Raw genomic sequence first — 13,058 nt, 5'->3', positions numbered from 1 at the left:
TCTCTTGGGGCTACAGGCATGCAATGAAGAGGCTGACTCCCAGTAAATCAGACTACTCTAGTAGTTCCTTACAAGAGATACTCCTGTTTTATATAGCTACAGTATTATGAAGTATACTGACATGATGTTTTTGTTTCAGATGGTCTTTATTTTCCTTATAGAAGACCAAGCCAGGAATCCAAAGTAGCAACTCTTAATAAGAGGCAATAATGCCTTCAAAGGGAATTAAAAACAGGAAAGGAGAAGGCAAATAGGTGAACCACAAGTGTCTGCGGTTCTGCTGCATCACTCCTTCAGGAAGACAGAGCAGAGGAAAATGAATGCCATTTCTACTTCCATCCCACCCTTTCCAACAGCAGCTACTGCTGGAAGAGGACTCTTCAAAAGCACAGAAAAATGTCTACAGCCAGTTTTCCAAAGCAGTGGTACTTTCCAAAGTCTCAAGCAATACGATCCTTAAGGTGCTATAATGGAAATGTGCCACTAGTCACGCAAAGCTGGGCTGTATCACAGCTCTGTGCACTGCGCAGGTACAGCAGTGTACATGAACAAACACAACAGACAGAAAAAACATGTGAAGAAAGACTGAAGAAGAACTGCATGAAAGTGGCTGGCTACAAATGACATAGCTACCTCTCCCATGAATGTGTCACAACTCCAACCTCTTTGATTGGGTTATCAAACTTCCCTGCTCTGCTTAAGCAGGAAGGAACACACAGTCCTAGAGGAATCTTTCCTGAATAAAAATCCAGGACAGACCTACAGAAAGGCTGGCAAAACCTTATAAATGATAGTAATACCTCTGGCTACTAGTGATATAAAACATATCCTCAGAATTATCAACAAAGTGATTGTGTAAAGTAATATAATTCATATTTTTAGTGAATATTTAATTTCCTGTACTTTGAAAGATGTCAGCAAGCAAATAATCAAAAAGCAGAACACAACAAAAGCAGAATAGTATACAAAATAATAACCTTCTTATTAAGAGTCTTCCATCGGGTGTTGACATCTTCAAGGTCATGTTCAAGGTTTTCTGTGTTGGTACTTTTAGCAGCACTTTGAATAAGGCCTTGACCCAACCAATTTACCTCCTGTTGTTTTACTTGCAGGGTTTCAATTTCTTCTTTCTGGAATACCTGCAGTTGAAACCCAAGACACACATGAAACATCATATCTTCTGGCATAAAAAGCATCTAGTGTTTACATCACAGTATGCAACAACTGAAAAGTAGTGTCTAGAAGAAAGGAAACCATTCCTCATCAGCACCTTCCTAAAAAAATTAACAAATCTAAACAGAGTACACTCAGTCTAAACAGAGTAAAGGCAATACACCACAAAGGGAAAATGATGCACATTTCCATGACTAGTTTTAGACAGGAAGGAAAGGGAGAGAGAGAGAAGCGGGGGAAAGTTGGGGGTGGGGAGGCAGGCAGGGGTGAGAACTAATAGAGGAAAAAAATCAAGACCGGAGAAACTCATCTATCTGTTTAATTACCTATCTACAAAATCTACCAAAAAATGGCACAGAAGATTTTTAAGTTGTCCTCAAATAAATACACAAGCACGCACCAAGAGACACAATTGGGCATTTTTTTCCAAATTAGGACAAAAGCAAAAGTTTTAAGTTAAAGAAGCAGTGAAGGAAGAGATATTTTAAGGTAGTTTTGAGGAGAACATAATGGTAACAAGTGAGGAGGAGGCACTACAGATGCTGTTGAGACAATATCCCAGCAGACGCCCCAGAGAATGGGTTTTCATTCAGAGGGATAGTCTTGCAAACAGCATTTTGAGCAGTTTTCTGTTTGCTTTATTTCACTCTTTCAGGTATTTAAGCTTTTTCAGAGCCAGATTATTACCATTAGCAACAGCAATGTAAATCTCCATTTGTATTCAGCTGCATTAGGCTGCACTGACACCGGTGTCAATGAGATCAGAAAATGGCCTGAAGCCCCTGAATTAATTACACAGGCCAGTGAAAAATAACCAATGAATAAACAATGCTAAAGAATGCTCAACTTTTGACCCTAAATCCTCCTATTTCTATAGCAGCATTCAGTAGCAGTTTTGGTGTACACTTAGTGCATTCAAAGCAACCTTTCTCCGTATCCTGAAAAGCGGGGATCACTTTGAACATACCCGTGACTCTCCTCTTTTGCACCAAACACAGTGTGGCAAGTGATTGCTTTTAAAGCAGCAGACCTCAGGTGGCTAAGCACGCTTCCACCAGCTTGACAAGTCAATCTAGAAGCGAGAGCAACTACACTAGACACCAGGGGTAAAATAAATTAAGCACCCCTAAGAATTTTCTTCCTACGGACAAAAAATCCCTGAAAACTGTAAGACTGTGGTTACATGAAAAGTGAGAGAGTGTAACCAGCTGGCTGCTCCCAGAAAAAGGAAAACGCTTGTGTTTTTCTTGACTGTAGGGTAGGGAGGAGGCAGAATAATATTTCCACACAGAATCAATAACAAATTCTTCTTTTATGTGCCATAAAGCCTCATCTTTTGAGAGCAACGTCCTACCACAGAGAGGACTGATCTCCATAATCTGCCCTTTAAAAACGCATGCATTCTTTGCAGAGAGAAGCTTAAAATAAATTACAATTATTGCTGAGGCCAAAGTTTACCAGAACAACTTAGCAACAAAGCTTGAAGTATCTCAGATTTCAACCAGAGTGGGAAGAAAAAAATTACAGACCCGACAAACACCCTTTCCTTATTACAAAGCTTCACTTCTTACTCTCTTACCTCATCCACCACTCGCAAAGTGCTGCAAGATCCTGCGCTCGTAAAATACTACTGTAACGTCAGATCTGTTTTCTGGCACGCAAACGCAAAAGACAGCTTTCAGAAGAGGCGGTGAGCCTTTAATCTGCCTGCTCTGGAAACCACAACGATCTGATACTGTTGCTCATACCTTGATGAGTAAGGCTGCTCGGGCAGAACACATGGGCCGTAGCTGCCCTAGAATGGCATTGCCCGTAACCACACTCCGTACAAAACCCCAAGCGCCAACACGGGTGCACGGAGGAGACACTCCGCATCAGGAGTAACAGGCGCCAGCTGGGCAATAAATAACCCTGCCCCACACAGCTGGAAGTCATCATCCCTCTCAGAATTTGCCCCTAATTCATACTGACCGTCTCACCTATTTTGGATGTCCCATGTCTGCTGTGCAAATGACACTGCTTACGGCATCCGCCGAATTAATAAAAAATGGTATTTTTGCGACAACACCACCACTTACAGAAAGCTTTAAACAAACATCTTTAAGGCTGCATTACAACTGTTTCACAAACCTTTTTTTTTTTTTTTTTTTTTTTTTTTTAAATTACCTTGTTAGACAATAGGCCATTGCAGACTGTATCCAAGGTTTCTTGGATGCCAGTAGTCCAGATACTGCCTTTATTTCTCCCTGGGATAGCTTTTGGACAGTTTACAGTACTATCTAATTCAAGCTGTTCATCAGAAAATGCCATTTCATTTGAGCCTGTACGCACCATACTGGATTCCTCTGTATCAGATAAAATCTCGTATTTTGCTAAATCCAAGTCACTAGTATTTACAGCAACATTTGCATAATAAACATCTACACGATGACATGCATCATCCACATAATCCTTCTCTACCATTGTGACTCGTGTTTTAGTTTTTTCGTGAACTTCATACGCATTTTCCACTTCATTTTTGTCAAGGGAAATACTTCTTCCATCACTCTGAAGAGAGTCTTCATGTGACAGAGTTTTCTCTTTGAAACCTTGTAAGTGAGAGTATTTTCCCCCCATCTCTTCCTGATCGCTCTCATATGTCTGCGCATTGTTTTGTTTTACTTTTCCAGAGGGTAGAATGTCATGCAAAGCCAATCTGCAGCTTTCTTTGACAGTGACACTACTGCTGGCAAGCAGTGGGGTTTGCTGCTCTCTGCAAATTGCCGGGAAATACGGTCTGAACTGACCTACTGCATGGATATCTTCTGCAGAAGATAAACTTCGTATTTGAGCTTGCTCCCCTGATAACAGTGTATCTTGTTTTTCTTCCCTTTCTGTTGGAGGGCTGCATAAACCAGAATCATCCTCTTCTGAGGTAAGAGAATTTGTACCCCATTTGCATTTGCCCAATCTAGCTGTATCTGACATATCAGCAGTTTCATTAAAGGAGGATTCACTTTTATTCGTGTAATCCGAAAAGTTGGGCGGAACAAACGTTCTCCACGATCGCCTATGCTCCTTCTTTTCTGTGTGAGACTTTGCTTTGGGTAACCCAGCTGTCCGAATTATATCACTGTTCAGTTTGAGAGCGTCAAAGATCATTTTTTCATCTAACTTGTTAGCGTCACGGCTTCGGAGCTCAAAAACACTGGAAGAAGTAAGGGCACCATTGGAGCACAAAGTGCTGATGTCCAGTGTTCTGTGACTGTAGGGTAAGGTCCGGTCCGTGAAATGCCTCGAGGAGAGGCTGCCCTTGGAGCCTGAATCGATCTGTTCATTCAGACGCACAGTGTCATAGATGGACCTCTGGGGAACGTAGCAGTCCTCAATATTTAGATCTTCATCTTCTTCCCCTTTGCCAACACATGGAGGATTCTGACGTAGACAGTCTGGCCTGCTAAGTGGCTTCCCCATCCTGAAAGTATTCGCACAAGTACACCACTATACCTCTGTTTGCATGGATACAGGGGAAAGGTTTAAAAAACACTAGCACTCTGAAGAATTATAGTAAACTTGCCTGTAGCATAAGATGCATAGATACAAAATATACATCATAACTTATGAGGTGGCTGAGGTCATTCGTAATCAGTGCATCGGTTTAAATGCAACTTTACCTGGATGCGAGGTCCCCCCCCTCTAAAATATAAAGTGCTTCAGTAAGAAAGTAACAGAAATCTTCCAATGTCACAGAAAAACAAAGTACAGCAAAACCCAGCAGTGGCTCAAATATTTCAAACACTCCATGGAAGGCTTCATTTATTTTTCCAGGTCAGAATCCGTATCTGAAATCTCCCGATTAAGCCTTCCAAATGAACAAGCGTTACAGAAGGCAGCACGTTATCTTCTGTAGGTGACGGCTTAACTGTAATCCATTTAACTGGTTTGCAGAGTCCCATCTCCTTTTATAAATAAAACATGGTGCGGCAGCTTAAAAAGACGGAATCCACAGTGGCTGTGTACGGTCCAGACCAAGGCACGGTGAAAATCTTGAGGGGGGGGGGGGGGGGGGGAATAAGTTAAATCCAGAACAGTAAGAATAATAAACCAGCCCTTTACTTTTTTGGCAGTAGCTATAAATAACCTTGATCCGAAAGGCAGCTTATCCTCCTCTTGTACCAGGCTCGTCCGTGGTGCCTCCGCCAGTCCCAGAGGAAAACATCACTTTCTAGCAGCCAAGCCAACGCGTCCTTCGAGCAGACGGGCGGAAAACAAACGGCTTAGGGCCGGCTCTCCCGGCACCATCCCGGAGAGCTCCGTAAGGCAACCGCAGCGCCGGGCGAGCGTCGCCCCGAAGGCACGGCAGGTTTACATGCGGCAGGTCCCGACTACGAGCAGCAGCCGGTGCGCTGCCCTCGCTCCTTCCTCCTCATTTCCGAAGCGCAGCCGCGAAGAAGGCGGCGAAGGAGGGAACCCCCCCTCAGCGAGGGCCGGCGCGCACCGCCCGCCGAGGCCGTCCAGCCCCCCGGCTCGCCCCGCTCCCCGGCGGCGCCCTCCCAGCGCCGAGCCCTCGGAAACGCCCCGCGTCGCTCCTCGGGCAGCATCTGCTGCCGGCCCGGCCGCTGCCGCAGCGCCGCTCTGGGGGCTGCCCCCCCTCCCCGGCCCCGCCGCCGCCGCCTCCCCTCGGCCCCCCGCGCCTTCGCCGCTCGCTCGCGGTTCCGCCGCTGGCGGGCAGGGCAGGGCCGCGCCGCCGCCCGCCTGGCGCTGACATCACGCGCGCCCCAGCCCGCTCGGAGCGGCGGGGGAGCCGGGGGCGGCGGCGCGGAGGGGCCGCCATCGCCCCCGGCGGGCGGGCGCGGCGCGGGAAGGTGAGGCGACGCCGCGGCAAGGAGGTGAGGCGAGGCGAGGCGAGGCGAGGCGACGCCGCTCCGGCCGGCTCGCCTTCCCCACAGAAACGCTGGTCACGACACGCCTCGCTTGTCACCGCCGCCTGCAGACCACCCCGGCCGATAAAGCCGCCTTTAAATGGACGCTTCCACGTGAAGGTTTCTCTCTCCATTATTTCGCATATCCCCCAAACCCGGCTTTAGTGAATCCTGGAGTAGTTACATATTACTCCATCTGACGTGCAAAAAGAGACGTTCCGTCCAGGTTTGATTCCCTTCAGTTCCTGGCTCTGAGGCAACAGCTTATGGTGGCAGCGTCCGACAGGACCGCCACCGACCGAGGAACGTGGCAGAGCCGAGCCACCCCGCTCCCACCGAAACAGGCCTTAACATGTTGGAAAAAGTTATCTGTATTTGGAAGACACTTTTTACGGGACTCAGAGCAGCACGTAAGCAGCCTAACAGGACAAAGATTCAGGGTTTGGACATTTACATCTTTTAAATACTGTTCAACACCTTGCACCTACGCTTCTAGCTCATCATCGCGTAGGTGAAGGGTTGGGAGACTCACAGGTAACTCGCCAACAGGACAGGAGAAGCCGTCATGACCAGGCTGCTCTGCACCAGTAGAAACCATGCCCCTCATGACCAGACCTGCCCTGCTTTTGTGACAGCAGCCGTCAGTTACAGTGACAATTCAGACCTCACTTTAAGGACGGCATGTGGCACCTAGTGCTGCAGCTTAACATCGGGCATTAACTACAATCAGCTGGAGCATTCTGAGTTAAGCAGCGAGCAGGATACGCTGTATGTGAGAAATACAAATGCGCCACACTTCTTGTTTATTGTTTTACTTGATACCCAGTCAGCGACACATCAAAATACTAAAGTCATGTGAGACAAGTTCTCTCTTCTTCCTCCTCTCTGGCAGGCAGCCAAAACATATTAAAATTATGCCGAACAGATACTCACCTCTGGATTCTCTAGTTGAGAACATATACTACAACAGTAAGCATGAGAAAAGCATTTTCTGACATCCCGTCACCTGTGGTCATTCTCACCCAGAACACCCACAAACAGATCCTTACTGAATTCAGAGTGCTGCACCATTTTATAGGGAAAGCACATAACTGAAATTGGTCTGTATTTGTTCAACACCAAAATGATTTTATTAACATTTTTAAAAAGTTACCATTTTTCACCATATCTACTGAAGACTTTTCATTCATGTGGTGCAGTAGTGACTTTCAAATGCAACACTTCAAAAAAAAGTTTAAGCAGTTGCTTATTTTACCTTTGCTTTTCAACACAGACCCTCACTGTAGTAAATCCCAAGGAAGGTTAGTATCTTATTCCAGGGTTTGTAAACCAGTGCATGGGCAATGCAACACTTTGAATTTATTACTGAGCATGAAGAGAAACCTCTGATTATTCTTTCAACATTAGCTGCCTTCAAAGTGAAAATCAGAGGACAGACACCCTCTACACAACTAACATAAGCCTATTAAAATCTTAGTTCAAGCTCATTGGCAGGAATACTGAGGCTACCTAAAAACTCCCATAAAGTCCAATTAGAAGGCAACCTCTAACGACTACATCTACTTTTGTTCCAAAAATAAAAGCAAAAATCAAATGAACCATATACTGATGAAAGCTGTAACAGTGCCATGTTGGCTTTACTAAGAAGAATGCCTTTTAATGGCAGTACAAAGAATTGTGCAAGGGTTTCAAGAAGTAAAATAATTCAACTTCTGTGTTTTTTCTTTCTCTATTTCAGAGAGAAACTAGCTGCAAATACTGCTCCTACCACAAACAACCTAGCACTGTGTGGCTACCCAAAACCCAGGGCGTTCTGTTCAGCCTGTGTGCACAATTCTTTTCTGCTTTGCTTTTGAAGAAAGGTGGCAGACTCAGTGTACCTCAACAGACCTAATTTACTGAAATTTCCTTTTAGTACCCATCCGTGAGTTGCATACAGACTCTGGGGAAAAAGGTTGTCTAACAAAGCTGAGTTAATTAGTAATTAATTTTGTGTGTTTTATATTAATTGAGACAAATTCTTCATTTGATTATACTCTTCCTGGAGTACTTTGTGAAGTAAGAGTCATGGTTCTACTTTCAAATGAACGCCACTGGAGATTTTCATTTACAGAAAGTAAATTTTCTATCTGCATTGTAAATAAATATAGTTTAGCACTGACAATAAGTACTTTCAATTTAACACTCTATACTGACTGGAATAAGATTACAAAGAAGGAATATAAATAAAACAAGTATGTGTATGTATATATTTTATATATATGTATTTAAAAAAATACAACTCAAAGCCTGTTTTTTTTTTTTAAATAACTATGCATTTTAATGTCATGCCAAGACCACGCACAAAGCTCTAACCCTTTGTACATAAAAATTGGTCAAACCACAAAAAACACCTCTGGCCCATTACACGAGATCCTTCCCTGAAGAGAGTGAAGATTTCACGTGAATAAATGTATCTACCAAAGAACAACTCTTTTGCTTTACTCTTGAGGAACAGAAGTTGATTGTACTTGACCACAGAAGCTAAGACATAAGGAGCTAGACTGTGGTTTTGTGGCCACAGCCACATTTTCAGGCTATGTGTGTTTGCGTACGTGCACAAACATGTAAGCAAATACACCACGAGTGGAGCAGGATTTGTGGCAGCCGGTCTCCCTACGGTTTGCTGCCTCCGGTAAAATTGCTCTCTGGAAGGGTAAAGAGTATGCAGAGGTACATTACCTACTGTAATTTTGCCGTGCCCCAGTAGCATTCATGCCGAGTATTAGGAGAGCAATCGTTGATCCTGATCTTCCTGCTATCAGTATCCCTTTGCTACCTACCACCCTCACCCCAGTTAAAATTTCCTGTTCAGATCTGCCTATTTCCTTTCTTTGAAGGCTCCTCGCTCTGCTGCTTTATTCTTGCATTTGTTCTTCACTTATTTAAACAACCCCTTCACCTTTTCATTGTTTATCACCTCCTGTTTAATGGCACAGCGTTTTCACTCATAAGCAAAAGCAAGGCCCTAAAAGAGTTGCTTTGAGCAAAGCACATTTCTAGAATGACAAATATCTGATATAAATACAATCCTGGAGTAGACTTCTGGATATAAACATGCTGCTATTGCTGTTCTCCTTTACGCCTCCCCAGGTTTTTGGGGCTTTTTACCATACAAGCTCTTTGGCTGCAGGGCCACTATCTCCCCACAGGTCTGCACAGACCAGAGAAGGCGCTCACTCCTGAATTGTACGGCTGCTGTGTCTTGGCCAATGCCCTGACAAAGTACGGCACTGAGGCAACGCGCAGGGAACTGGATTCTTCTACTGTCTGCTCCCCCCTGAAAGTATTGTTCTTTGCAGCCAGAAAAAACTATACAGAGAGAGAGAGTTAGATACGCAGTAACAAAGACTTGAAGTTGCTTCTAATGTTTGAAAACACAAGCAGTGTGGTAAAATCAGAGATCACAAACTGGCTACAACTGAAATCCTGTACAGTCAGCATAAGCAAGAGCAATCACAGCAGGATGTTTTGCTTTTTTCTGATATCCAAAGTGTTTTACTAACCATATACAAAGAAAAGCCATTTGTTTCTCTTTTAAATCGAGAGAGACTTGTTAGGACAGACTGGCATACAATTTTAATCCTCGAGTCTAATGGAATCTCCTCATAATGTAACTATTTGTTCAAGACTTTTGTCTCTATTTATGCATTCTGAAAGATCATCAAAACTCATAGTAACTTGCATCCGAAATTCCCAGATTAAAGTTTTCAGTTTTAGTTTTCCTTTCTAATCCGGTTTAGTTTAAACAAGCAAAATGCACCCTCTGTTGGGCCAAGCACGTAATGACTTTTTCCCCAAGGTCGTCTTTTTAACAGCACGGTTTATCAAATCCTGCTATGAAGGTTTGTTTTTATGATTAACTGTGAACTAATGTAGAAGTCATACAAACATCTGAATCAATATTAGACTGAAATGAAACCAAAGCAGCACAGAATATTTAGTGCTACTATACAGCCATTAGATTTATGATCTTTTTCAAACACTGCTTACATCTGTAGGATTTACAAATCTTTCCAGCGAGCACTGGAAATACATTTATTGTAACCTAAAACAAGCAACTATCTGTACTTCAGTTCAGCACCAAAGCACAATTTACACCCACTATCACTGCAATGCATTTTTTTTGAGCTGGATGAGGATTGCTAACTGGCATATTAAAAAAGCTACGCACAGAAGCACCAAAGTGCTTGGATAAGGATGCTACAGTAAACTCCCAAAATAAAAGGGCGTTTATAAAAGGCCCTTAACAAAAGGGCCACAAAAATGATCCGAGGGCTGGAGCACCTCTCCTACGAGGACAGGCTGAGAGAGTTGGGGTTGTTCAGCCTGGAGAAGAGAAGGCTGCGGGGAGACCTTATTGCTGCCCTTCAGTACTTAAAGGGGGCCTATAGGAAAGATGGGGAGAATCTTTTTAGCAAGGCCTGTTGTGACAGGACAAGGGCTAATGGTTTTAAACTAAAGGAGGGTAGATTTAGACTGGATATAAGGAAGAAATTTTTTTACAATGAGGGTTGTGAAACACTGGAACAGGTTGCCCAGAGAGGTAGTGGAGGCCCCATCCCTAAATTCAAGGTCAGGTTGGACGGGGCTCTGAGCAACCTCATTGTGTTGAAGATGTCCCTGCTCACTGCAGAGGGGTTGGGCTAGATGACCTCTAAAGGTCCCTTCCAACCCAAAGCATTCTATGATTCTATCTTACCTGATTTCTTCTTACTAGGATGTTTCTAGGTAAGGGTGGGATTCAGCGAGATAAAACCGGCCAGTGTAGCAGAATAGAAAACGGCAAAAGGTAAGGTCTTAAACCTATATATGCTGATGCCTAAGCCCACGTGAAAAAACCTAAAGGACTTGGATTAGCAAAGTGAATATGGGCTGGTATGTGAACACTGGAGTCTAAACCTCACACCACAGTGAAGAACAAAGTTTGTGTAATACATGGACATCAGAATAGAGACAATACGCAGTTCTCAAAAACAGAAAAGGTAGATGGATCGCATGAGGAAACAAGATGGTGAAATGACATTTAGTAAAATTGCATTGTGGTAAAATACTTTAAAGTAGTAAGAAAGAAATCTTCCTACCTTGAACGTATTCAGCTGCTGATTAATAGTCTCTGTTTCCATTCCAACAGGACCTTGTGACTCTTCATGCTCTTCAGCTCTCCCAAGCAGACTGGAAAATTCTTCTAGCTTACTGTAAAACTCCTCAACACGGCTAATAGTACCCTCCACTTGATCTTTCCTGGCTTTTGCTCTGTCCAGTAGCTTGTTGCACTGTTTATTTAAAGCTTCCAAGTCTCTTTTTATACCAACAAGATCAGGAGAAGCTTCAGCTTCTGTGGCTAGCATCTTTTTACAGTTTTTATTAGCATTTTCATTACTCATGATAAGATCCTCCAGCTTTTTCAGGAAACGTGTTATGTCCTCTCTCTGTGATTGCAGTACCTCAAGATCTCTCCCCACTGGAGCCATGCTATCAAGTTCATCATCAAACTCTGCAAACTGGGAGAACATCTCTCGGATGCTGTTTTGGAAATGGCCAATTCCCTGAAGTTTCGTCTCTAAGAATGAGCACCTATCTTCAACCTGCTGGTTCACTGCAGTGTATTCTCGCTCCAAAGATTCAGCTTGGAGCAAAAGGTCAGAAACACCTGCTGAATCAGAAGCTTCTACCACCAGGTCCTGGGCAAGCTTTTTTGCTAAATCAACATGGGGCTTTAAAGCCTGCAAGGCTTTCTGCTGGGCCTGCATCATCGTCAGGTGTTTGTTACTGAATGACTGAGGTCCAAGCGAGTCGTGAGCTTCCAGATGCTCTTTGGCACTTTTAAGTTGTTTTTCAGTTTCCTTGGATGATTCCTGAAACTCCTTCAGCCTTTGTGCCATATTTTCCAAGCACTCTCTCTTCTTATGTAATTGTTCTGTGACTACATTCACTTTCTGATTCAGCACCTTAGTTTCTTCTTGAACGATTTCTTTATCTGTCTGACTTGCACTGAGCAAACTTTCAGCAGTATTATTTAACAGCTCCACCATCCCATGGTGTTTATCCAGGTCCTTCTGCCAGGCCTTCACCTGAACAATAGAATTTTCTATTTCAACAGGGTTTATGCCAACTTTTAATTCACACAAGTTGCTTTGGCATTTGTCTATCCATGGCTGCAGATTTTCTACATGCTGCTTGTATTTGAGGGCTTTCTCCAGACAATCTGCTAATTTATCTTGCCTTTCTTTCACCTGCTTATTCATTTCATCCCAGTCACCTCTGAGTGTTGCAATTTGGGATTGTAACGCTGCTTTGTCAGCTCCTTGAGTCTTCTGTAAGATACTTTCTCCTTCTGCAACAATTCTTTCATAGGAACTAATCTGATCGGTCATGGTCGTCTTAAAATCTTTCTGTTCTTCAATTAGTGATTGCAAGGTGTCAAGTTTGGCTGATACAGGACGAGCCTGGTTCAGCTCTTCTTTCTTTTTGCCTAGCCAGGACTGAAAGTCCTTAGACATTTGCTGGAACTGATGAGAAGCAGCATATGCTGACTGAAGCTGCTGAACATGGTTATCTACAAAAGATAAGACAGCACAGAGATTCATTATCAGAACCCGCTAGTATTCAGTGAAGAAATAATAACTGATACTGATTCTATTATGAATGATCATTAATGTAAGGAAAGCTGGTCCTTAGTATGTGGTGTTTGACTGGAAGACAACCAAGTCAACCAAGTTTCTTGCAAGGGACAGACTTGTGCCTGTACTACAGCAGAGCAGTGAAGGCATTTGGGCATGAATTAAATGAGGTGAGCTTAGCCAATCTGTCTATACATGAATCCTATTCAGGAAGATTTCGGGGGGTAAAAAACACACGGTCATGTTTCATGGTATTACAAAGTGTAAGCACAGGGAATATTAAGTAATCTAGCCTAGCAGTGTATAACTCATGGTCTGCAAG

General features: G+C 43.6%; 1 protein-coding gene across 5 annotated transcripts in view; it reads right to left on the bottom strand.

The window, feature by feature from the left end:
• Nucleotides 1-13,058, bottom strand: part of DST (dystonin) — a 313,286-nt gene that overhangs the window by 68,837 nt on the left and 231,391 nt on the right. For all 5 annotated transcript variants that reach the window (XM_075707064.1, XM_075707065.1, XM_075707066.1 and 2 more), the window contains 2 exons: nucleotides 11,198-12,672; nucleotides 978-1,139 (listed from right to left, as the gene is read on the bottom strand). In XM_075707064.1, coding sequence (XP_075563179.1) covers nucleotides 978-1,139; nucleotides 11,198-12,672 — 1,637 coding nt within the window. The remainder of the gene's footprint in view (nucleotides 1-977; nucleotides 1,140-11,197; nucleotides 12,673-13,058) is intronic.

Source organism: Pelecanus crispus, chromosome 3, assembly GCF_030463565.1.
Source record: "Pelecanus crispus isolate bPelCri1 chromosome 3, bPelCri1.pri, whole genome shotgun sequence".
Classification (NCBI taxonomy): domain Eukaryota; kingdom Metazoa; phylum Chordata; class Aves; order Pelecaniformes; family Pelecanidae; genus Pelecanus; species Pelecanus crispus.
This window is presented reverse-complemented; position numbering and strand designations above follow the sequence as displayed.